This window comes from Schistocerca piceifrons, chromosome 7, assembly GCF_021461385.2.
Source record: "Schistocerca piceifrons isolate TAMUIC-IGC-003096 chromosome 7, iqSchPice1.1, whole genome shotgun sequence".
In the NCBI taxonomy this organism is placed as follows: Eukaryota; Metazoa; Arthropoda; class Insecta; order Orthoptera; family Acrididae; genus Schistocerca; species Schistocerca piceifrons.
The window spans coordinates 20,736,340-20,761,557 of NC_060144.1; the positions used below are offsets into that span (position 1 = coordinate 20,736,340).

The following is a 25,218-nucleotide window of genomic DNA, read 5'->3' on the forward strand; positions in this document are numbered from 1 at the left end:
TTCTATGGGTTCACTGAATGCAGTGGAAAAGCAGCTATGTCCAGCTGTCCCCACAGTGACAGCAAGCATATCAGAGTAGTTTTGCGTAAATTTTCGCATCCTTTCATGCTACTATGTTTTGCTGATTGTGTATTGTAGGATTTTTCAGTGTTGTGAAAGTATTTTCACGGAAACAAACATAATACTGCTCAGAAAGCTGAATAAATCATAATTATAATATTCTGAACAAGCCATCAGAAACCACAGGTGCGATTTATGTGTGGATGTATGTCCAGCAGAGGGGGTGCATTAGATGGACAGAGGGCGGGGAGGGGGAGTAGGAGATGGAAAGAGAGACAGGGGAGGAAATGTGTTGTATGGATAGTATCGGTTATCGGTATGCTTTGCACGGGCTACACATGCAGATGAGCAAGGCAGAGCAGAGACAGCGGGATTGGGGGAGGGGGGGGGTGGAGGAGAAGAGAAGGAGGAGGAGAAGGAGGAGCTAGAAAGTGAGAGAGGGGGAGAATGAGTAGGACAGAGGAGGTGGATAGAGGAGATGAATAGTAAAACAGGGAGGGGGAGAAGATGAACAGAGAGAGAGTGGATGAGAAGATGGACAGGCAGTGAATGAGAGGATAAGATGAACAGAGAAGGCAAGAGGAGATGTGTGTGAGGAGACTGTAAAGAGGGGACAAACAGACAGGGAGAAGGGGAGGAGAGGGAGATGCAGGAGGCAGGTGGAAGGTGTAGTGGGGTAGTGAACAGGGGATAAGAAAGACAGAGAGAAGGATGTAATAGAGTGAGGGGAGAGGGGGAGTTGGACACAATGAGGAAGGAGGAAGATAGGCTTGGAGTGAGGAGCTGAGGAGATGGAGGGGGAGGACATGGAAAGATAGAGAAAATGAAGAGGAGGATATGGACAGATAGAGCTGGGGAAATGAGGTGGACAGAGATGGGGAGAAAGAGGTGGACACAGTAAGAGGGGAGGAGGAGACATGTGAAATTATGTATCAGATGTGTATGTGGCGAGGGCAGAAGGTATACAGGATGTCTCTACCAAGGGTCGTCTTGCAAATTTTCTCAATTTCGTTTTTGCACTGTGTAGTTGGAGTCAGTCCAAACAATTGCTGCTCGTCTCGTCTTTAATACGATGCCCTTTGTCGACGGAAAGCGTCAGTTTGTTTCCCATTACAAAAAAAATTATTTTTAAACCGCAATTTTACGTGCCCGCTAGATCGGGCGCTCCCAAATTAGTCTAGTCGGATACTCGTTTTATCGACATGTATTAAGAAGGCCAGTAAAACTCTAACTGAAAACAGCAATCCAGGAGCGACTCAGTAGAGCTACGTGGTTGGCGGTGGCTGTAAGCGGGTGCCAGGGTTGTGCTGTCGCTGATGGAGAACTGGCTACAACAGCCAGTTGGAGACATGTCTGTCAAATGCCGTTCCTTCAGTTTGGCCAAAGAGGAAAATATCAGTGTCATACTTAAGAAAAATTAGCACTCCGCAATAAGCTTACTCCTTACGTTTAACTGTATTTGTATATAAACTACGAAAGGCTGCAAATTTTGCAATATTAATTTTTTTCATTCAGCAACCATCAAATAACTAGAGAATGTAATATTTTGATACTTTAACCGTTTTTTTGGAGAACCATATACGAAACCATTTTACTGTAAGTACGCTCAAATTCAATGTATAGTGAATTTTGGACTAATGAAAACAATGAAGAAAATCCCTTCACATTGCAGTCATAGTATTGCTATATTAACTTGACCTTCTAAAATACTCAGAATATCAAACTTATTACTTTCATTTGTCATTATCACTTTCTTGTTTGACGAAAGCTGGTTGCTGCGGCTGCAAACCTCTCTTGTATCATCTCCATAGAGTTCCACGTTGAACAGTTGTTCCACTTAGAAGTAATTTGTGTTGCTGTCTTACAGTGCATGCGTTTGACAGGTTATTGATAGCTTGTAGTAGCTGCTATTTAGTAAACCTACAACTGCCACTAGTTTATTTTGGCAACTTAATCCACATTTTTTGTAATTAATGGTACGATACTTGCAAACTTTCTTCACTACACTACGATGAGCTTCATCAATATGATAATGGAATAATGCACTTTACATTCGTGCACTTCTAAATAATGTATAACTTCCTTCATGCTAAGTACAAGTACTGTATTTCATTATTTTACTAAGTGGAAATCTGTTTCAGGCACCGTAGGAATTACGTTAAGTATAACGGGAAGAAAACCAGTCTCAAACTCCAGTGAAGACTTGGAAGCAGCTGAGAGGAAGTATCAGTTTGATGTAAGTATGGTAGTGTGATCGCTCCTGGGAAAAAAAACTTGAACCCTCATATCTAAATATAAATGCATGATTTCTGAAAAACTGAAACTTTTTGTGAGGGCTGCATTTCTCGTGAATAACATCTTTTCCAATCCGAACCAAGAAGAGTGGAAACGGAGCAGAGTAATCCCAGATGAATAATACTTTAAAGAAAATTTATAGCGACTACAAGCTATTGTTCAGCAACAATAAGTGAACCTTTACAATGACGTTCATGTGGGCGCCTCAGATTCTGCAGACTATTTCATATGTCGGGTACTGGCCTACTTCAATAGCTTACAAATATATCAAAAATAGTACAATTCCGAGAGGTGCCGGTATCCTTTTGCGCAGTAATGGAGTAATTTTGTAGAAGGATTTTGAACAGGCTAGTCATCATATTTCTTAATATTAAATTTTAAGTTAATTTATGATTCTTTTTAAAAAAAAAACTCCAGTCGACAGTGGTAGGATCCAACCCAACGTGACAAAAACACACAAACTCAGAATAAAGTCCGTACTGGACTCTTGAGAACATTGAAGATGTCAGCCAAGGAGAGGAGTAACACGTATACAGCTCCTAGCATTAGTATATCTTTTCATTTTTCATATAGAACTTTTTGCTATGACTGAAATAGTATCTATGACGTGTAATAAGTTTATAAAACTTCTATATACATTTAAAAACTGTATAGCTACTGCGAGATTATAAGTTCATCAGTCATGTAGTCTATCTACGTTTTATTATGTGCATCAATGATACGTTTGAGGAAAGTGCGCTGGTAGTGACAACCGTTTGTCTTGATATTGACCAGGTTGGTCACTACGCACACCCTATCTTCAGCCAGGAGGGGGATTACCCGGCGGTGGTGCGTCAGAGGGTAGACGCTAACAGCGCAGCAGAGGGGCGTCCCCGCTCACGGTTGCCAACTTTCACTCAGGAAGAGATTGAGTACCTCAGAGGTAAATATGCACCCATTAGCAGCGTCATTTCCTTTAAAGCGGAATGTAGAACAACTCATGCTGTGATTTCTTCCACAGAACATAAAATTTAATGAGATTACTTTTTGCGTGTAGTTGCTCTAAGTTTGCACCTTCTTCTATATCTACATATATACTCCGCTAGCCACCAAGCGGTGTGTGGTGGAGGGTACTATTCACGCCAAAGTCATATTTCCTCCCCTCTGTTCCACTCACGGATCGCTCGAGGGAAAAACAACTGTCCGAACTCCTGAGTACGAGCGCTATTTTCCCTTATCTTTGAATGGTGATCATTGCGCGGTTTGAAAGTTAGAGGTAATAATATATGCTCTACATCCTTGGCGAAGATCGGGGTTTTGGAATTTAGTGAGCAGCCTCTTCCGTTTAACGCGTCGTCTATCTGCAAGTGTGTCCCACTTCAAACTTCCTGTTGTGTTGGCAGAAGAGCCAACACCGTGTTGCTAGAGGAGGCCGAAATGCACGCGTTTTAGCTCACGCCAGCTGGCGTGAGGAGGGAAGGACTATACTGACGTGAGGTCTGGAACAAGACAAGGAATTAGAATTCAGAAAGCGGACGTAATTACTTTGATACTTAACTTTAATCCATTAATGATGAACGTCGCGCTTGACGGCACATGATTCACAATATTATCTGTTAAGAATAGTAACTGAATATGGCGCCTTGCTGGGTCGTAGCAAATGACGTAGCTGATGGCTATGCTAAACTGTCGTCTCGGCAAATGAGAGCATATGTAGACAGTGAACCATCGCTAGCAAAGTTGGCTGTACAACTGGGGCGAGTGCTAGGGAGTCTCTAGACTAGACCTGCCGTGTGGCGGCGCTCGGTCTGCAATCACTGATAGTGACGACACTCAGGTCCGACGTATACTAACGGACCGCGGCCGATTTAAAGGCTACCACCATGGAAGTGTGGTGTCTGGCGGTGACACCACACTTTCTGTGAGATTTGCAGCGCTCTCGCGATGTCTAAATGTACCAGTCACGAATCTTGCCGCTCTTCTTTGGACCTTCTCAATCTCTTAAATCAGACCCAACTGGTAAGGTTCCCATACAGGCGAACAATAAGACTGGACGAACCAACGTATTGTATGCAATTTCCTTCGTTGAAGGACTGCATCGCTTCAGGATTCTACCAATAAACCGCAATCTAGAGTTTGCCTTACCCGTTACTTGTGTAATCTGATCGTTCCATTTGAGATCATTTCGAACAGTCACACCCAGATTCTTGACGGACGTTACCGCTTCCAAAGACTGGGCATTTATTTTGTACTCGTACATTAATGGGGACTTTCGCTTTGTTATACGCAGTAGGTCACACTTACTAATATTGAGAGATAACTGCCAGTCATTACACCACGCATTTATTTTCTGCAAATCCTCATTGATTTGTTTCTTCTTCATGTTCTTCTTGTTCAACCTCTTCTTCTTTTCCTTCTTCTTCTTCTTCTTCTCCATCCGTCTCTTTGGAATCAATAGCTATGCTTTCTCAGTATGAGATGTTCTCAACGACAGTGTTCCACATTAATTGACCCTAGTATGACCTAAAGAATCAAAAAATAAAAGCACTTCACTGGACTGAATGTAAAACATACACTGATGAACTCGTCTAACAGCGTTTGGACCGCCTTTGGAACGTACCTCACAGCAGCAGTCCTGTGCGGTTCAAATGGTTCAAATGGCTCTGAGCACTATGGGACTTAACATCTTAGGTCATCAGTTCCCTAGACTTAGAACTACTTAAACCTAACTAATCTAAGGACATCACACACATCCATGCCCGAGGCAGGATTCGAACCTGCGACCGTAGCAGTCCCGCGGTTGCGGACTGCAGCGCCTAGAACCGCAAGGCCACCTCGGCCGGCGTCCTGTGCGGCATGGATTGTAAAAGTTCTCCGCAGTTTTCTGGAGGTATGTGGAAGCAGAGGTGGCATGATCCCTGCTGGCTCGTAGGTACAGAGCTGGCGCCCAATAGCGCCCCAGAAGTGTTCCACGAGGTTCAGACTAGGTGAATTTGTTGGTCAAGACTACCAGTTCACTATCATGCTCCTCAAAACCAGATGAGCATGATTCTGGCTGCTTGTCTGTAACATTTATCCTGCTGCAAGAGGCTGGCGCCCCCTGTGGAGACATCAGGCACGAAGCGATGAAGGTGATCCACAATAATGATCATGTAGTTCACATCTGTCATGGTCCCTTCGATTACTGCTACGAGTACCACGGAAGATCAGGTGAATATCCCCTGTAGCACTAAAGGCTATTTCCCTATATTAAAAATATGGTTCGGATTGTTGTTACTTTGTAATTAAAGGCCAAAAGTCATTAAATTCCAAGACTTGGTCGCATGATCGAAAACGCACTGTTATTGCTGAAGCTCTGGTGACGTCACACGCCAGGAGTAACACGAAGCTCTATTTGTGTTACGAGAGTGTTAGCCGTAGTTACTGGTACACATGTACATGAAATGTCTTCGCAGCTGCGAATATGAACAACCGTCAGCTGCATAATGGGATGACTTCAATGAAAATTTGAGCCGATATTTCCCACTTATCGCCAAGCGGTCGACCAACCCTCGGGCTACCTGAGCACGACTCACGGTGAGACCCAAACATCGGTATGTCGTCAACCACACATCTACAACCTGTACTCGTACGTCCATTATGTGTACTCCTGTACAGGGGCGACATTTTACTGGAAAGTCACTTGCTCAGTGTCGGCAGGTAATTACGATACTTGACTGTTTCCCGGAAATCGTCTTAACTGGTTAATTATGTCATCGTATGTTCGGAACACGTTTATGTGATGCCGCTGACGTCACTGTCTAGTACTTCCGCTGCTTATTCACCTGTGTTACTCCGAATTATGATGCAATGTCCCTTGGAACATGCATCGTATGGAAGTTTCTAGTGTTTTTTTTTTCGTACGTTTTTGCAAACGGTGTAGTTATTTAGTGATGGAAAATGCGTTTCCAACTTCTAAGTAAAAGTGGAAAGGAATTTTGTGAAGACTGACTGCGGAATCCTTCGGAAAGTTGATGCGTTTATGCCCTCTTCGTTCTTCTAAACAACCCAGATAATCAAGTTCCGGAAATAAGAAACATGAAAACTGCATTGCATGGTGACTGGTAAGGAAGTACTGTGACACAGCAATAAGTTGCAGAATTATGTTAAAAGTGTGGGAATCTGGAACTGTGTTATTTGTTCCGACCACGCTAAAGGTTTTCCAAGGCTGCTTGTGAAAGCCTGCTCAATAAGACACGTTGGAAACATTTTCATTCAGAGGCTAGTTCTGGCAGTTAAAATTTGTAGTTGTTGCCAGAACGACTACTGTTTTCCAGGTACCTCTTTTCTCAGTTTTCAAATTTTCTGACAGCGTCCTAACACTCGTGGGGATCCGCAGAGCACCGTCGGCTTACATACTGCCATGTTCTGTTCCTCCGTGTCATTAATTTAAATCACCGGAAAATTAGCTCTACGAAATATGCAGTTTACGCAGTAGAACCTTGAAGTATCCATTATTTTACTGCATATGTAATTGATGCTGAAACACTGCGATCTAAAGCTGCTTAAGCAGGACCGACTTTCACTTTTTTATTACATTTCCTCGTCGGTTCCAAGCAGTGTTCAATTTTTCTCTTTGACAGAATCACACAACTTTACAACAGGTTAAATGAAACCTGTTGTAAGTGACAAATTACTGTCTTCAACGACTTGTTTGGGAAGTATAACGCGGTCGGAAGATGTTAAATGGTGTTCCAGAGTCATCTGAACGAGAGATACCTCACGCACGAAATACGGTTTCTTAACTCCAACTTTGTGATGTATCTCAAACTGACCAGGTGTAAAATGTAGTAAATGACAATTTTACTGAAATGTCATATAGAATTTAAAGTTCCTACATAACTGTATTACGAATAAAGTAAACTTAAAAAGACGTCAGTGAAGAGAAGAGGAGGGGAAAAGAAAAACAAACTTTCTCCGAAGGAGAATCGGTCTTGAAAATATTGCATTAGACTTTCAGCATGCTATTTATTAAGCTACAGGCTATAATGTGTTCATACAGATGATGATGATGTTGATGATTTTTGCTTTGTGGGGCGCCCAACTGCGCGGTCATCAGCGCCCGTGTTCATACAGAGTGTCTACTTACATCAAAATGATGCTTACAGAAATAAACTCACGTACTGAGCATTTGATCTTTATGAGCGAGTTGCTACCAAATTTTACTTATCTTCTCGTTCTTTGGAACGCTCAAAAGCAGTTTTTTTCAGGAGCTTTATACTGTAGATGTATTTGTTCAATGGGGTACTACCAACTCAAAATTCCAAAACAAGGCATCACTGCGAATAAGCAGCGGAAATACTAGAGAGTGACGTCACAGGCATCGCATAAGCGTGTTCTGAACGTACGATGACATAAATAACTAACCAGTTAAGACGATTTCCGGGAAACAGTCAAACACCCTATTGTGCCCACAGCGGCCAGTGTCCGTGGTATTTAACACTTTCAGTGCTAGTTTCGATGCTATTCTCAATCATTCCTTTGTAAATGCAAGTAGAGATTCAGGACTTGAGAATGCGCTTCCGACCCTGAAATTAGTCGGAAAACTTTTTGTATATGTGTTTCGTTACTATCGAACAATATGAGGCCACGTACTTCGTCCTTTGACATGCCTTCATTAGGAACGTTATTTGTAGTAGAAGAAAATGGATTCACAACGACATTCAAAGTACCGCGTCAGATTTGCCACAGGGCTGAATCTCCTCTCCCCCTAAGAAATGGAAAAATGAAACTGTTAAAATATACATCATGGGAGAGGAAAAACTGGAGGCAGATCGAAGGTATGATTCTGAAGCGTGAGTAAAGTAAGGTGTAGTACTGAACCTTCAAAGAATGATTCAAGAACACAATGAGCTCATCCGTTTTGGTACATTCTTCGTGAATTGAAATGAAGGTTGCTTTCAAAACTCCTCGACTTTTCATTTAAATCCACACTCTTGAGATAATCAAAATTTAAAAATAGAAGTAATGTCAGTGAACGTCAAGAAAAGAAACGAAATACTTACAGCATCCTATTTCGAGTTTAAAAAGTGGTGTTTATTCTATTTTCACATCCAAAAAGTTGAACTATTGCCCACGATTTTTGATTAAACAATATTCAGCCTACACTGCAGTTTTCCACTGCATTCGAATGAACTTTCAGGGGAAAACCAATAAAGATGAAGATGATATATGAGCATAAATATATATGTGAAATATGTATGTCTGTATGCTGCGAAGCCACGGGCAGAAAGCTTGTTTATTCAAGCTCCTTTATATGCCACTGGTGCCCAGTGACCATGACAGGTTCCACCTTGACTGCTTGTCTGATGTAGAAGAATGGTTTGAGAATGGGTCTAAGACCTGGAAACTAGTAGTAAAGAGAGAAATATAAATATAGAAAATAAATACAACAAACTCTAGGAATGGAACTGTTACTTCCAGAAACATGAAACTGCATTTGTCGCCACGAATTCTGTAACTGAGAGTGTTGTGTCTTGGAACACCTTCCACACTTCGTCTCTAGCTAATCTTGTAGTAGAAGCCAAATATCCTTTCCCACTCCATTTTGAAATAATAGCATACAATTTATGTAAGCTATAGCTTTTTTCTGAAATTGCAAAACTTACCTCCTGGAGTAAAGTTTCGTCTAAATGTGAATAACGGATTCAATGTACAACTTGATCGTATGCCTAAGTACAAACATTCTATTTAAATTTAAAAGCGTTGCAACCGAGAAAATCTTCCCAGTACTGTCTTGCATTATTAATCTGTTACGCACCAATAATCACTTGGAGAAATCAAATTGAGGAAAATTATTATCAACATTTTGAAACGGAAGCTATTGGCAGCCAGCACAGACTTCCACTTTCAAGGCAGGAAAAATTGTTAAGACATTAGAAAGACTCATTTCATTTGCAGAAATGTTCCATGATAGTGCACCTTCTGTTTCGAGGTACAAGATGGTGCACGGTCGACGACATGCAGTGTAACAGCCGACGCGTTATTCAACTACTTTCAGAAATGTACAGAATTTTAATCGCCATGAAACTCTGTAAACAAAGAATTAACAGTATCTTCCGAACAGCACTAATACATCATACAACACTTAAACTACCTATGCAAAGGTTGCACGAAACACAACCTCATGTCTCACAACAGCAGAAACAGTAGAGAGTGTCGGAAGCTTCTTCTGGCTGTTTCAAATGCGCATTTCTTTAACTGGTTTAAAATCAATCAGTGGATTGAAACATGGACGAGAAAACATCACGAGTTGCCTGGTACACTATCCTCCACGTACAACTGTTTCCCCCAACTTCATTTTCAGTGCTGCCTATCTTTGCAATGCGATGTTAACGTAATTATTGTATTTTACAACATTAATAACTGACAATAAAACTGCAGGCTTCATGACAGTGTGAACCATTTCATATTTTTATATGTGGAACAGTTCAAAATCAGGATGTCCAAATCACTGCAAGTGTTATTAAATTATGGCATGCCCCTCGTTCGTTTTCTTCAGCGTTTACTCAGCCTATGGGAAGATGCACTAATGACGGATGTTTGGAATTTCCTGCAACTGGAAACTGTTTTCGGATTACATCTTTCGCCAGACGCCCTTCGTGGCGCCACAAACGTCAGTCACCCTAAGATAGGGACGATGTGTGTACCACTACTTTGGAAAATGTACTGATATTGTGAAGTGTGCTTTCATATTACAGCTCTTCCGGTGTCGTGTTTTGGAGGTGCAGTTAATCTTCAGAAAAGTGTGGAAAGCCGCCTGAAATCGACCGTTAGGTTTTTGGGTGTACTGGAGCAACAGCCTTTCATCAAGCGCGTGGAATACCCCTGTCCCACAAGTCAACCTCCTGCGCATTAAGTTCGACAAGGCTCTCGAATTACTCAGGTCCATTTCACAGAGTGCTGTGTGTAGCTGTATTGAGTTTTAATTCCACTGCGTTCATCAATGGAGCATAGGAGGAAAATATATACATGGCTCTGTACGAGCTGTTGTTAATATCATTTTATCTTTACTGTCATTAGGGAAGTTAAACGTTGGGTGTAGAAGATTCTGTTGTTAAATTCTACCCATATTCAAACTGCCCAGTAACTATTCACGAGACACTTTCATACATATGAATACGTTCAGCGCGACGTGTAGGTCCAAACTGGCGTGGGTCCATGACGGCGGCACACCTTCATAGCATAACACCGGCCTCCTAACGTGGACTCTGACAGCATGGAGCTGCTAGTGTGTAGCCCGGAGCGCGCGGTCAAAGTGATGTTTCAGCTTATTACCTGGCGGAATTTTGGCGTGAGAGGTATTTCCAAACGATAATTCGGAAGAGGGTAGAGTTGTGCACCTTCGCAGCAGCTGAATGGTTGCTGGTTCTCAGGATTCAAGGTATTTAGAGGATACTTCTAGCAAGCGTCGAACGGAATTACTTTTCAAAATGGTGGATTACGTTAGAGGATTTAGTGTAGGGTCTCTGTAAGCAGCACTTGAAATTCATTTTAAGACTTTGAGAAGTGATTTGTCTCATGTTGTTTTACACAGAATCAAGTCCAAAATGTGACTGCCATCCACAGTTTTACTTATAATTTAAGACTGTTAACAATTTATTTCGCCTACCAATTGAATGACGTGAGAGCTCAGCCACAAAAACAACCGCGAAACGAGGTGAAAAGTTTTGCGGTAATTTTATGAGGTAACAGCTGCGTTCCTCGTAGATTTGGTAAACTTTCAGCATAGTTTCAGGATATCTTAAAACTATTATCTTACCTCGTTTTAAGAGGGCTGAAAGTGCCATTTCAAAAGTGCTTGCATGATTTACAGAATTAAGTTAGTGTTGTGTACATACTTCCGCATAGTCAGCACGTACACAATTTTCCCACTAGAGCGCGCCCCGCTAAGCACAACAGCGCAGGCGCAGTGCTCATCCGTCTCTGCACTACGAGATGGCGCTGCCGTAGAGACGGACCAAATTCTGCTTCCGCCGATCCGCGTATTAATGTGTAACGCAGCCAATGAGATTGCTGCTAACGTAGAACCTTTTCTCCTCATGGATCACACTCGCGCAGTGATACATGAATGTGCGAGGTATTATAACGGGTGTACAGACCTCCGATTAGTCAGTCGGCATTAGTCTGTACCAGTCTGCATTAGTCTGTACCAGTCTGTAGTCAAGTTTCAGTCTGCGCCTAATAAGATTACCAAATTCCTGTACATAGCCATGAAGATAAATGTATAGACACTTTTGTCAAGTATCAGAGATATATGTGAGAATAAGATTAACGTACCAATACCAAAGGAACTTCAGATTGTCAATTGTAAATAGGGTCCAGAACCAAGTTAAGTAATTTTTATGGTTGTTATTATTTTAATAAATGTGTGGGAAAATTAATCAAGTTCTGTTTAAAGTTGGTCACCATCAGTCTGCTACTCTAAGCGTGCAAGTGGCATTTCTATCGTCTGACCTAACGGCAGAAGATAAACACGCCACGATAAGACCACGAGACATATTGCTGACACTCACCTACTTCGTTAGAGCGACAAGTCAAATAATCTGATGGTCTGTGTACCGAAGGTCTTACAGTACGCAGACCACAGTTAGTGATTTTATTATTTGTAGATATGTTTAAAAGTCCGGAAAATGTGTTCATCTATCAGAAATGAAACTCTGTTGCAGGTGCATCTGACTTTTTTGGAGTGAATCATTATTTAACGAGCTATGTGAAACCAAGCGACTTTTGGAGTTCTCCATCCAAATGGCACGACGCTGGTGTCGTCAGTGTCAATATTGGGGTAAGTAAGCTGTAGAAGTCCGGCACAGCGTTTCCAGCCGTGGTTTGGGCGATTTGTAATTTTAAGTGGTGTTCGGTGTTGGCTCAGTTGAAATATGTTACGTACTGAAATTTCGTCTTAACACCTGTCGTCGATATGTTACGACGTCACATCTACGGAACAGTACAGACGCTGAACAGACAACACATTATGACCACGTTCTCAATAGTGCGTGGGACCACCTTCGGAACACAAAACAACAGTGGTTCTGGGTCGCCTGCTTTCGACTGGTCCTTGGACGTCTACGTACAAATCACGGAAATATCGTGAACTACGGTTTGTGGGCGCAAAGCTGGCGTCAGAAAACGTCGCAGGCGTCCTCCATTTCGATCAGACGAATTAGACGGCCAAGTTATCGACGTGTGTTGACTGTCTTGCTCCTCGAAGCACTGAAACACTGTTCTGGCCTCATGATATGGACAGTTATCTTACTGGAAGATGCCGTCGCCGTTGGGGGAAGACATCAAACGTGAAGGGATGCAGATTGTCCGCAGTAATGTTCAGGTAGTTTGCAGCAGTGACAATGGAGGAGGAGGAGGAGACTAGTGTTTAACGTCCCGTCGACAACGAGGTCATTAGAGACGGAGCGCAAGCTCGGGTGAGGGAAGGATGGGGAATGAAATCGGCCGTGCCCTTTCAAAGGAACCATCCCGGCATTTGCCTGAAGCGATTTAGGGAAAACACGGAAAACCTAAATCAGGTTGGCCGGAGACGGGATTGAACCGTCGTCCTCCCGAATGCGAGTCCAGTGTGCTAACCACTGCGCCGCCTCGCTCGGTCAGTGACAATGCTTTCGCTTACTACGACATATCGATTTGAAGCCCTGGCTGGTGCTCTCCATATCATAATACACACATCAAGAAAAGTTATACATCACCCTGGTTCCCAGAACTCCTGGAGATAGACGTTGACTGTGGATGTTGTATCACAGACACAGTCCCTTTGACTGTTCAGAATTGTCACTAAACCCGCCCAAAGATGTAAACATCCTTGAATGAGCAGCGCCTATTAGACGGAGGGGGTCCGATAGTCGGTCGGTTCTAGTCATTCCACCAGGAAGATGGTACGCGGCTCGTGTTGTCTGTAGTTCAACCATGCCTAGACGGTCAATACATGGAGGAGATACAGAGAGACAGGAACTGTTGTTGACATGCCTCGTGGAAGGCACCGTAACGGCTGTACGATACGTGAATGCCATCCTCCGACCGATAGTGCAACCATATCAGCAGCATATTAGCGAGGCATTCGTGTTCATGGACGACAATTCGCGCCCCCATCGTGCACATCTTGTGAATGACTTCCTTCAGGATAACAACATCGCTCGACTAGAGTGGCCAGCACGTTCTCCAGACATGAACCCTATCAAAAATGCCTGGGATGCATTGAAAAGGCCTGTTTATGGACGACTTGACCCACCAACCACTCTGAGGGATCTACGTCGGATCGACGTTGAGGAGTGGGTCAATCTGGACCAACAGTGCCTTGATGAACTTGTGGATAGTATGCCACGACGAATACAGACATGCATCAATGCAAGAGGACGTGCTACTGGGTATTAGAGGTGCCGGTGTGTACAGCAATCTGGACCACCACCTCTGAAGATCTCGCTGTATGGTGGTACAATATGCAATGTGTGGTTTTCATGAGCAAAAAATATGGCGGAAATGATGGTTATGTTGATCTCTATTCCAATTTTCTGCACAGGTTTCGGAACTCTCGGAACCGAGGTGATGCAAAACTTTTTTTTGATGTGTGTACTACCGAAATCGGCCTACGTTAGTAGGGCGCTGTGTCTTTAGAATAGCCGTTCTCCTGCATGACAGTGAATCCAAATACGAGCGTCAATCTGTAGCCTATGAGTCATCATTTCCATCGATCCACGCTTCACTCCCGACGATACGGTGAACAAAATTTCAGAAAAATGGCTGTTCAAAAAGAAGTAATTAAAGCGCTCCAACCAAATAACATTACGCCAGAGGAAAACGATGAAAACCAGTGCATGAAGCTCACAGTTTTTATCTATTTTATTGAAAGAAAATAACCTATCAGACCGGTAAGATTTTACAGAAATGTAACATCAGATGTCAGGTCAAGCCATCAGATTGGGAAAGGATAAACGTTCTTCCTTGTCGGTATGTGGGGCATGCAAAATTACTTGTAAGTGTGATGAGTCAGCATTGGAATTAAAAAGAGAAGTGTAAATATGCCTTTGAAGTAAAACAAAAGTTTTTGTCTACTAGGGAAAGGAGAAAGATCAGCTGTAGCAGAACACGCTCTTCAGGCTGGAAACCATGATGGTAAATTTTCCGAGACAAAATTTTATCTACATTGACGAACTATAATCGACAGTTATACAAGGTGTTCATAAACTCCCGTTACAAACTTCTAGGACTTGTAGAAGAAACTGAGTACGTAATAAGAGGGTCACTCCAAAAGAAATGCACACTACTTTTTTTTAAATCCATTATTCTACATGTTTGAAAGTTTTACAGTGTGTAGATACATCCTTTAGGAACAATATTTTCATTTTTCCACATAATTTCCATCCCTCTCAACTGCCTTACGCCATCTTGGAACCAGCGCCTGTATATCCACACGGTAAAATTCTGGACCAATTTGTTGGAGCGACTGTTTGGCAGCGTGCACAAGGAAGTCATCATCTTCAAACCTTGTTGCATGAAGAGAGTCTTTCTGTTTCCCAAAGAGATGATAGTCACATGGAGCCAGGTCAGGACTATAAGGCGGGTGTTTCAGTGTTGTGCATCCCAGTTTTGTGATCGCTTCCATGGTTTTTTGACTGATATGTGGCCGTGCATTGTTGTGCAACAGCAAAACATCCTACTTTTGCCGATTTGGTCGAAAATGACTCAGTCGAGCTTGAAGTTTCTACAGTGTCATCACATATGCATCAGAATTTATGGTGGATCCACTTGGCATGATGTCCACAAGCAAGAGTCCTTCGGAATCGAAAAACATCACAAGCAGGAATGATGTATCTACACACTGTAAAACTTTCACACATGCGGAATGAAAACAGTATTTTTACAAAAGTAGTGTGCATTTCTTTTGGAGTGACCCTCGTATTTAGAATAGGAACCCATGTCGGACACGTTATCCAACTACGCTACGGAGCGTCAAATTTATAAGCACCGGCGCCTGTAAACGTATGTATATAAAGGGTGATTCCGTGATGATGTTAAGACTTATAAGGATGATGTAGACGGATGAATGTATCAATTTGAGTTATGGGTCCCTGTACCGAAAACGAATGAGTCGACAACTACAAGCGAAAATCGTACTGATATCTCTGACAGTGGAATATATGTACCGGTGTTTTTGTTACTAAGACTGTAGGGTAGGGAACTTCCAGAGGTGGTAGTATGGACCAAAACAAGAGAAAATGTCCGTTAAACAAGGGCTCTAAGATGCACAGCTGAGAAGCCATGAGCACTTGTTCATCTTCGCTAGAGCGTAACACATCTCCTCTATAGAACAAATGCTCACAGCTCTCAACGAATGCATTTCAGAGCCCATGTTTACTGCACATTTTTTCTTGTTTTGATCCCTACTGACCCCTCTGGAAGTTGCCTATCCTACAGTCTTGGCAACAACAACACCGGTACATATATTCCACTGTCAGAGGTATCAGTACGGTTTCCGCTTATAGTTGTCGACTCATTCGTTTTCGCTGTAGGGACTCATAACTCAAAGTGATACATATATACTTCTCCCTGATACTGCAAAGCTTGTAACATCATCACGGAAATACCCCTTGTACACATACATACATTTCAAGCGCCGCGCCTGACGCTCTGTAGCGTCGCTGGATGACGTTTCCGGTCAATGGTTCATATGAGAAATACTATGTACGCACTTCCCTTCAAAAGTCCTAGAAGTCTGTAAGGGGAATTTCCGCACACCACGTGTACAGAAGCCCTCTAAAAACAGGGCGCAACGGATATAAGTGCAGATATTTTTATATGCTTTAATATGTACTCACATTATTTTGCTGGTTATTTTTTCTCTGCACCGGACAGTCTTCCCACAAACACGTCACAAACTCTACGACCCGATCTTTTCTGCACCGTCGAAATCGCATCATTAAATGGACTACAGCCGTCAGTACATACTAAAGACTAACAACTGTGCATCCACGCGTCCAACATCTCTTCTGCTGCCCAGGGGAAAATATGCGTTAATGGTCTTCTTGCCACATATACTTGGAGGTACTAACCAGCCTAAAACATAGCTATACTTATTAGTCTGCAAATAAAATAAATACCGATGTAATGTTTTTCAATACCGAGTGCTCAGTGAGCAATAAAAAGTCTGCACTTACATCCATTACACCCTGTATACAAACACGGCGACAACTCAGATTTCACAGAAAGGAAGAAGCCATGAAACTTAGTGATGTATGGACAGCGGATCTCCAGTATCTATTGATAAGTTTTATCTTTGTCAGTCCAAAGTTCCATAATTAAGTTTTATGTTTGACTAGGATTATCTTTGCCTATCATGTGTAAATCTTTACCGCAGCTCCTTCGCGTGATATTCATATAGCTCTCCATTGGCCGACTGGCCAGTCGCCAAGACTCAGGAGAACCAGGAGTACCTCTGATGATGTTCAACGTAGCTCTGTACAAATAGTGTGGAGCGAAAAAGTTTCATGGACGACGATCATACAACCCATAAGACTGCACCAACAACAAAGACAACCGCTCATGAAAGCCTCCATTGTACGGTGTTGATAAATCCAACAAGTTTCACACCGAGCAGTTCACTAGTAGAGGCTGATGCACGTGGTGAAATAGAGCGGCTGTTATTAATATATGAAAAGGTCTAGAGTGTGAGTCAAGCGGCCGGGGATGGTGATGAAGATGGGGGTGCTTGTAGTGAGGCTATGAGCATTACGTACACAAGCACCTGTCTGATATCACACCTGTGGAAAAATTTGAAGCATCCAGTGGCCTTTCCGATAAAGCCAGACGCAGAATGTGAAGGCCGTGTAAAGTTGTAGATCTGGAGGGGGACAGATATCACCCTCATTGGATAACGGAGAAGCAACGAGACACTCCTTCATATAAATTCCGAATGGTTCCCTGATGAACATTCCAGCATTCTTATTAGAATCACGTACCAAAATCATCAAGTAGGTGTATCCACACTGAAGCCCCAAAGAAACTGGTATAGGCTTGCTTATTCAAATACAGAGATATCTACACAGGCAGAATACGGCGCTGCGTTCGGCAGCGCCTATATAAGAAGATAAGTGTCTGGCGCAATTGTTAGATCGGTTACTGCTGCTGCAATGGTAGAATATCAACATTTAAGTGAGTTTGAGCGTGGTGTTATAAACGGCGCTCGAGGTAGCGATGAAGTGGGGATTTTCCCATACGATCATTTCGCGAGTGTACCGTGAATATCAGGAATCCGGGAAAACGTCAAATCTCCGACATCGCTGCGACCGGAAAAAGATCCAGCAAGAATGGGACCAACGACGACTGAAGAGAATCGTTCAACGTGACAGGAGTACAACCCTTCCTCAAACTGCTGCAGATTTCAATGCTGAGCCATCAACCATTCAACGAAACATCATTCATATTGGCTTTCGCAGCCTCTTGCTCCCTTGATGACTGCACGACACAAAGCTTTTCGCCTCGTCTGGGCCCATCAACACAGACATTGGATTGTTAATTACTGGAATCATGTCGCCTGGTCTGACGAGTCTCGTTACAAATTTGACCGAGCGGATGAACGTGTGTGGGTATGGAGGCAACCTCATTAATCCTTGGGCCTTGAATGTCAGAAGGGGACTGTTCAAGCTGGTGGAGGCTATGTAACGGTGTGGGGCGTGTGCAGTTGGAGTGATATGGGACCTCTGATACGTCTAGATACGACTTTGACAGGTGACACGTACGTAACCATCCTGTCTGATGACCTCCATCCATTCATGTCCATTGTGAATTCCGAGGGACTTGGGCAATTTAAGCAGGGCAATGCAACACCCAAACGTTCAGAATTGCTACAGAGTGGCTCCAGCAACACTCTTCTGAGTTTAAACATTGTTGTGTCCCTACACATGGACATTACTGAGCATATCTGGAATGCCTCACAATGTGCTGTTCAGAAGAGATCTCCACCCCCTCATACTCTTACGGATTTATGGACATCTGTGCAATTTCCTCCAGCACTACTTCAGACATTGGTCGAGTTCATCCCACGTCGTGTCACGGCACTTCTACGCGTTCCCGGTGGCCCTACACGATATTAGGCAGGTGTACCAGTTTCATTGGCTCCTCAGTGTATAATGCGCTAGTCGCTCGACAACTCATTAGAATATTCGTCAGCAAAGTCCATGTTCGACCAATGGCTATGGCTATCTTTACAATGGCTTTCGTATGCTATACGTTAATGGCATGTCCAGGTTCATCGCTACAGCCACGATCGCATTCGGTTCAAATCCCTCTCCTGTCACCCAGATTTAGGATCTCCTTGATTTCCCTAAATTGTTTCAGTCAAATATTGGTAGGGTTCCTTTGAAAAGGGCATGGCAGATTTGCTTCCCCATCGTTTCGTGATGTTCTCCATCTTTTATGACCGCACTGTCGACAGGACGTTAAAATCTAATCTTTCTTTCTTCTTTCCTATCTTCTGCTAGTATTTCTTTCAACAATAGTTTCCAAAAGTATTACTTAAAAACAGACAATGGGCATTAAAGGACAAGAGACTCAAGTTTAAAAATTAAGATTATTAGATACGAACTATGTAAATAATCAGACCTCCTGACAACGAAGATGTAACAAAAGAAAAAATAACTGAACTTTTATAGCTCAGGAAATAAAATTTAACAAAGCAATTTACAACACTGGATTATAACGAACTACGCTGGTAAACCGATTGGGCAGATTAACCCTTTGACTACCGCCAGGACGTATGTGTCGCACGATAGATTATCAGAAAGCCAACTGTAATTTGTTGCATGTCATTGCTATTTATGGATGTCCCACAGGTAGAGGAAAGCCTGCCAGTGGTTAGTAGAATTTCTATAATTACAGAGTGCACATGTAGCTTGTTCTGTCCTCAAGTTTCATCGTTAACCCTCGTCACCGTATTGTCACACCGAATTACTCTGCATCTGCAGATAGGCAACCCAGTTACCAGATTCGCAAAGCGGGCCTTTGTGCCTTCCCGGACGCATCGTCTTAACGACTTGCACCCACGATTTGACGCTTGCCATATCACAAACGAAACGAATATTGAGCACCTTTAGCGTGAGCTACAATCCTGGAGAAATGGTCTGTCCTCTAATGTGTGTCTCTTCTCGGAATGTAGTTTTTGTATAGTCTTCGTCTGAAATCCTGGAGGTATTTATGAACACTGGTGTACATCCTACCCTCTCCCCTCCCCCAACCCCGCCCTCAAACCCCTTGGAAAACGAAACGGTGGGAAATACTCGTTTCATATTGTTGCTTCTGACTAAGACATTAATTAAAATAACGATACATTAATGTTTTGGAAAAAAAAATTGTAATCATAGAGATAAGACGATGATGGATGCCTGATAGTTGTGACATTATAAAATGAAGTGGAAAAACAGTGATGGGGATGTCTTTCATTTAGCCGTGCTTGGGCAGATTATCTGGTTGATTACTTTTAACGTTCCCCTGTGGATACCTGTTTCATTAAAAGGACGTATGATGTCACGGGAATGAGGAAGAGAAATTTCACACTGCGCATTCTGTGATGTTTTCTACATTCCAGTAACTGGTTTGCAAACATGGTTTCTTGTGATGTCCAATTGTTGAAAAACATTTTTCATATAATGCTAAATGTGCCTTCATTTTCTCGTGTTCCAGTACTATCCTTCGGGATTCCGCGACTTACTGAACTGGCTCGTTAAGGAATACCCTGGTTATCCAATCTTTGTGACAGAAAACGGATTGTCAAATACTGGTGGTCTTAATGACACCGACAGAATCGAGTACTTTACGGTGAGTTACGATTTTTACCTTCGGAAACAGTAAACATTAGTAGTTTACTTCCTTAAAATGAACTCCTTAATGGTTTTAAATATTCATTACAGTCGTACCTGACGGCTCTTCTACAAGCTATCCACGTTGACGGTGTTCCTGTGATTGGCTACACCTGCTGGAGTCTCATGGACGACCTCGAGTGGACGGACGGATTTACGTAAGTCCTTGTGCACGTTCAAGTTTCTTTTCGTTTCCTCTTGATCAAGGCTGAAAAATCGATAAAGCCATTAACTGATCATGGAAATGTGTTCTGAAGTTTTAAGTATTGATGACACAAACATACAAGTTATTAAAACCGTCGCCGAATTTATTATGCCATTTATTAAAGAGAACTTCAGTTTAGTTTTCGTTAGCCATAACACTTCGTTTTGACTGGAAGCAAAACCTGATTCAACGTAAGCAGACTAATAATAACCGGAAATTATTATCCTAATTATTAAAAGTTTTATATCATATTACTCATGAACGCCTACTGGAATATCTGAAGATTTATCACATCTACGATAAATGTCAATCAGGCTTCTAGAAAGCTATTAGGATAGCAGATAAATTGATCAAAGTGGCTCATGAGTTCAAACATCCCACAGATTGACGGGAGAGAGTAATTTATCTCCTTGATTTCAGTGAGGTATCTGGCACCGATGATTTTATTATCCTAATTTTGAAAACGACAGAAACGAGTTTCTCAAACACTGACTTCGGAGGTACAACCAGAAGCACAGAAAGAAACATCAAAAAATCGATTGTGGATTGTCAAAGTACGAATGTGCTCTGAGGGGTCTCTTTGGGTACATTCCTTGCCTCGTTTATTTTCCCTCTTCGTGCTACATAGTCTTTGTTATTACCACTTGCCTCCTGTCCTCGTTGGACAATCCGCTCTCAGGAGTACCCTAGAGTTCAGGATTTTCTCCGTTCATTTTGTCCTTGTGAATGAATGATCTTACCTGTTTTAATATGACTCTCCTCCTGCCGATATCCAGTATTATCGAACTGCCAATAATAAATCACCTAATAAGTCACGTTCGACTTATCACGCATGAATGGTATACTGTGTTCACCATCAATACTCCTACAACACATGGTTCTCAAATTAAACCAACTCTGTGTAACAGTGAATGCTTACCACAAACATGTAACTTCCAGCCACTGCAGTCCACCTTATGAATAATTAGCGTGGATACTATCGGAAAAGTCACAAGCATTCTTTTCTTCATTCAAACTTCTTAGTCACTGGACTCTCCCTCACTTGTTGTCGTGTATCAAATACCTACCAACATTCCGTAATTCCAGCATAAGAACTGGTACTTCCAGCATCTGTCTTGAGCGTAGGCATAGCTCCAAATCTTTCTCCATCTCCCTCTCTCATTACCAAAAGGATATAATATCTCCACAACAAAAATGGAAGTTACACTGATATGTAGATTTATTACACCACCTATCATTAACTAGGACAGAGGTGCTCTCCCAGTGAAGTACTGAGGAGAGACTTGTTCCTCGCTCTTTGAGTACACGTACGAGCGCACACGCTCTTGTTACGTGTCCCCGCTCGAAGAGCGACAACGGAACGGCCCCTCTCCACGCCAGACGTGAAGGGGTATATCTTTCAGTCTCTTCCATTACTCCTTCAGCTCAAGGTGTCAGAAACATCGTCTGCCAATCAGCATTGCTCTTCTAAAACGCGAGAATGACGTTTCGTTTAAGGCTACCAATCCAGAAATCTGTAGTATTGGCGTTTGGCGTTTGCTGTCTCCCTCTGAAAATCTCTGAAACTGCATGCTATATTTGTAAAGAATGCATAGGTTGGGCGCTCCCACACAATGTAGCGGAATTTGCTTTTAAGCCAAACACGGGGTCGTTCCCCCATTCACTCGGGCAAACGCTGTCCGCTCCACGGGCGGCTGCCGGCCGACGTAGATAGCTCCCTGTGAGCTTCGAATAGTTCAACCACGGTGCGCTTACTTGTTATTTGCATATTGTTTACATGAATTCATACAACATTGACTTTATCTTATCGAGTTTGGGTTCGAACGAAGCGTCTTGATGTGCGGAATATGATTGTGAGTGCGGAATATGTAAGCAATGAAGGTCAGGAGACCATGACTTCTTACAAATGTAGTCACTGATCTTTTCTCTGGGATTGGTGCCATCGCATGTGCAATAAATTACAATTAGCTGAGTGCAGCACAAGCCACAGACAAAATGTGACCCAGCAGTAAAAAAAAAAGACGACCGCCAGTGGTCGAGAACGTGAGCGACATGTCGAAAGTGCAAAGTTGTTGGACATACACATAAGCCAGTGGTAGAATTGCCAGAACCAGGAGACTGTTTCTCCCACGTATGTACACGAAGATTTTGTGGGCCTGCTTGCAGTATCCAAAGAGTATCCGTGTACATTTACCTCTGTTGTTGACAGATACACTCTTTGAGTGGAAGCGACGCCAGGCAGTGGTATCTCAGCGGAAACAGCAACAGGAACATTTTTAATGACTGGACTAACGGTTGCGACTGTCTAGCTCATGTCACTACGAATGAAGGGCGAAAATTTGAGTGGAGGCTATTTCTCGAACGCCACCATATGACTAGCCACCTTCTTGCAAGCAACACGGCGGTAAAGCGCGGACGTGTCACTTTAAAAGCCGCGCTTAGGCATGCACCGAGGGAACAGCTGGACCGCCGCTGTTCCACACGCCTTACTGGACCTCCACACAGCTTTCAGATCAGACATCGATACCGGAAATGGTTTATGGGGGACACTGCACTTCCGGTCGGATTTTTTTCGGTATAACAGCTGTCAGTTGAACCATGGCTACCGTTTTTATGGAAACAAGTCAAGATGCAAATCTCTAAGCTATGCTCTTCGCGAGCACCCAGCCACGGAAATCAGAAAGTTTTCATCCACAACGACCTTAAAACTTGCTCACATGTGATGCTAAGGATAGATGTAGTACGCCCACCGTTACGACCGCCATAATTTAGACCTTCCTTAAATGCGATGAACATATTCTGCAAATAATGTGCAACGACAAACTACTAACGGTATCGCTGGAAGCCAACACCAGACGGGAAACCTGGGACTCCACATCAACGATTTCAAACCAACCCTCCAGTTGGGCTGGTCAGTCAACCCGTGTCACGCATAAATACCCGCACAGTGTTGGCAGGAGGGGGGGGGGGGGGGTGCGTAGGGCTACATGGGAAGGAAACATCGACTTTGGATAATAATTTAAAGTGCCGACGTTACATTTTCTCTTTGTACTTTTTGACAGTTCTTTGTTTACTTACGTTACATGCGTATTACTGAGTTATTGCCGCATGTTTTACACAGGAATCTAATAAGATGTTGTAGTTCTTATACTAGTGCATATACAGGTACGTGATGCGCAGTACATCAGTTCTTATGTCATACTTCTTTACGAACTTTTTCAAACTATTTGGGTTGTGTGAGTTTTTCGTTAAATGGTTACGCTCATACTTACTACCGTTTGGAACAGAATTTCATTTTTTCTTTCCAGTGAAACCTCTTAAAACGTGGTGTGGAGTCCAATTGTATCTGTTTTTATACCACAGACGCGCTAATAACACTCAAATGAGGGTTCCTCATCATCCGGCTACCACCAAGTTATTCTGTTTTTCTTTCTTTCTTTTTTTTCGTTGTGTTGATTGCTTGGTGGTTCTTGACCGACTGCGTCTCCGTTGTGTGCACACGCGCCCACATTTTACCATACGTCCTTTCCCTCTGGCGCGTCTGCGCCTCTCTAACACAGAGCGACTTTCTCCCTGCTATCCTCGATCTACTGGTACATCATTTTCAGTATACAGGAAACCTAAGCATGGATCCGTAATTTTCTATTCGTAATAGAAGCCAATCCACGTAACTCCCGGCACTTATTAAAAAATCGCGTTTACACTGTCATTTAGAATATTCAGTATACACAAAAGCATCGAGAAAATTATGTTATGTAAAAGTAATCTGTCACTATAAGTAGTGCTAGAATCAGTACACTTGTCTGTCAAAGCCTTACCAGTTTTAAACGTTTGCAGCAAGAAGCTAGGGCTGTACGAGGTGGATTTCGACAGCCCGAACAGAACCAGGACGCCAAGGGCCTCTGCAGCTTTCATGTCGGAGATCTTCGAGACTAAGGAGCTGCCTCAGGAATACTTGCGCTACAGTCTCCCCTGAACTACAACTTATCTTGGTCTGCTCTTTATATGACCTTATGTACTGCAAAATAAAGAACTTTGGCTAAGTCTTAATCATTGACGTTCTTTCCTTGTGTGGTAGCGAATGCAATCCGCAGAATCACAGCAGTTCGTTATTGAGACCTTCATCTGGCAGTGGCATTTCCGTTTTGAGACTATCTGAATTCTGATTCCATGTTGCTCATCCGCACATAGTTCTTAAAATTTTACTACGTGAAATGCTTTAAGATAACGAAATTAGAGTCCATGGGAAACGGAAAGCAGTGGATTACGTCTGTAAAGAAATTAAAATCGATAGTACTAAATTTTCCGTACGTTTACATTTCAAAAATTCCTTAGTAAGCATGAAAACCAGGTAACACATGTAGTAGTAACTGCAAGAAGCTAAACTCCCACATTACTCGTATATACCGTTCTATGTAATGACCTGATACAGGGACAGATGAAGCCTGACGTATTAAAATTCCACTAAGGAATAAAACGTAAAACATATTAAACACGAATGGTACGCCACAGATTTTACCAACAAAGTACGCTGAGAGCGTAAGATAAACTTTTACATTACATTCGTTGTACAAAAATGTTCAAATGAGTAAATTTCTAAGAGACCAAACTGCTGAGGTCATCGGTCCCTAGACTTACACACTGCTTAAACTATCTGATGCTAAGAGCAACACACACACCCATGCCCGAGGGAGGACTCGAACCTCCGACGGCAGGAGCCGAGCAGTCAGTGACGTGGCGCCTCTAACCGCGTTCGTTGTACACTGATTGCACGTGCATTTC

General features: G+C 42.7%; 1 protein-coding gene across 1 annotated transcript in view; it reads left to right on the top strand.

The window, feature by feature from the left end:
- Window positions 1-24,412, top strand: part of LOC124805387 (myrosinase 1-like) — a 47,291-nt gene extending 22,879 nt beyond the window's left edge. Inside the window, exons 6-11 of the mRNA XM_047265949.1 lie at window positions 2,202-2,296; window positions 3,130-3,277; window positions 12,042-12,157; window positions 20,056-20,190; window positions 20,283-20,389; window positions 24,274-24,412. Coding sequence (XP_047121905.1) covers window positions 2,202-2,296; window positions 3,130-3,277; window positions 12,042-12,157; window positions 20,056-20,190; window positions 20,283-20,389; window positions 24,274-24,412 — 740 coding nt within the window. The remainder of the gene's footprint in view (window positions 1-2,201; window positions 2,297-3,129; window positions 3,278-12,041; window positions 12,158-20,055; window positions 20,191-20,282; window positions 20,390-24,273) is intronic.
- Window positions 24,413-25,218: the final 806 nt, after the last annotated feature.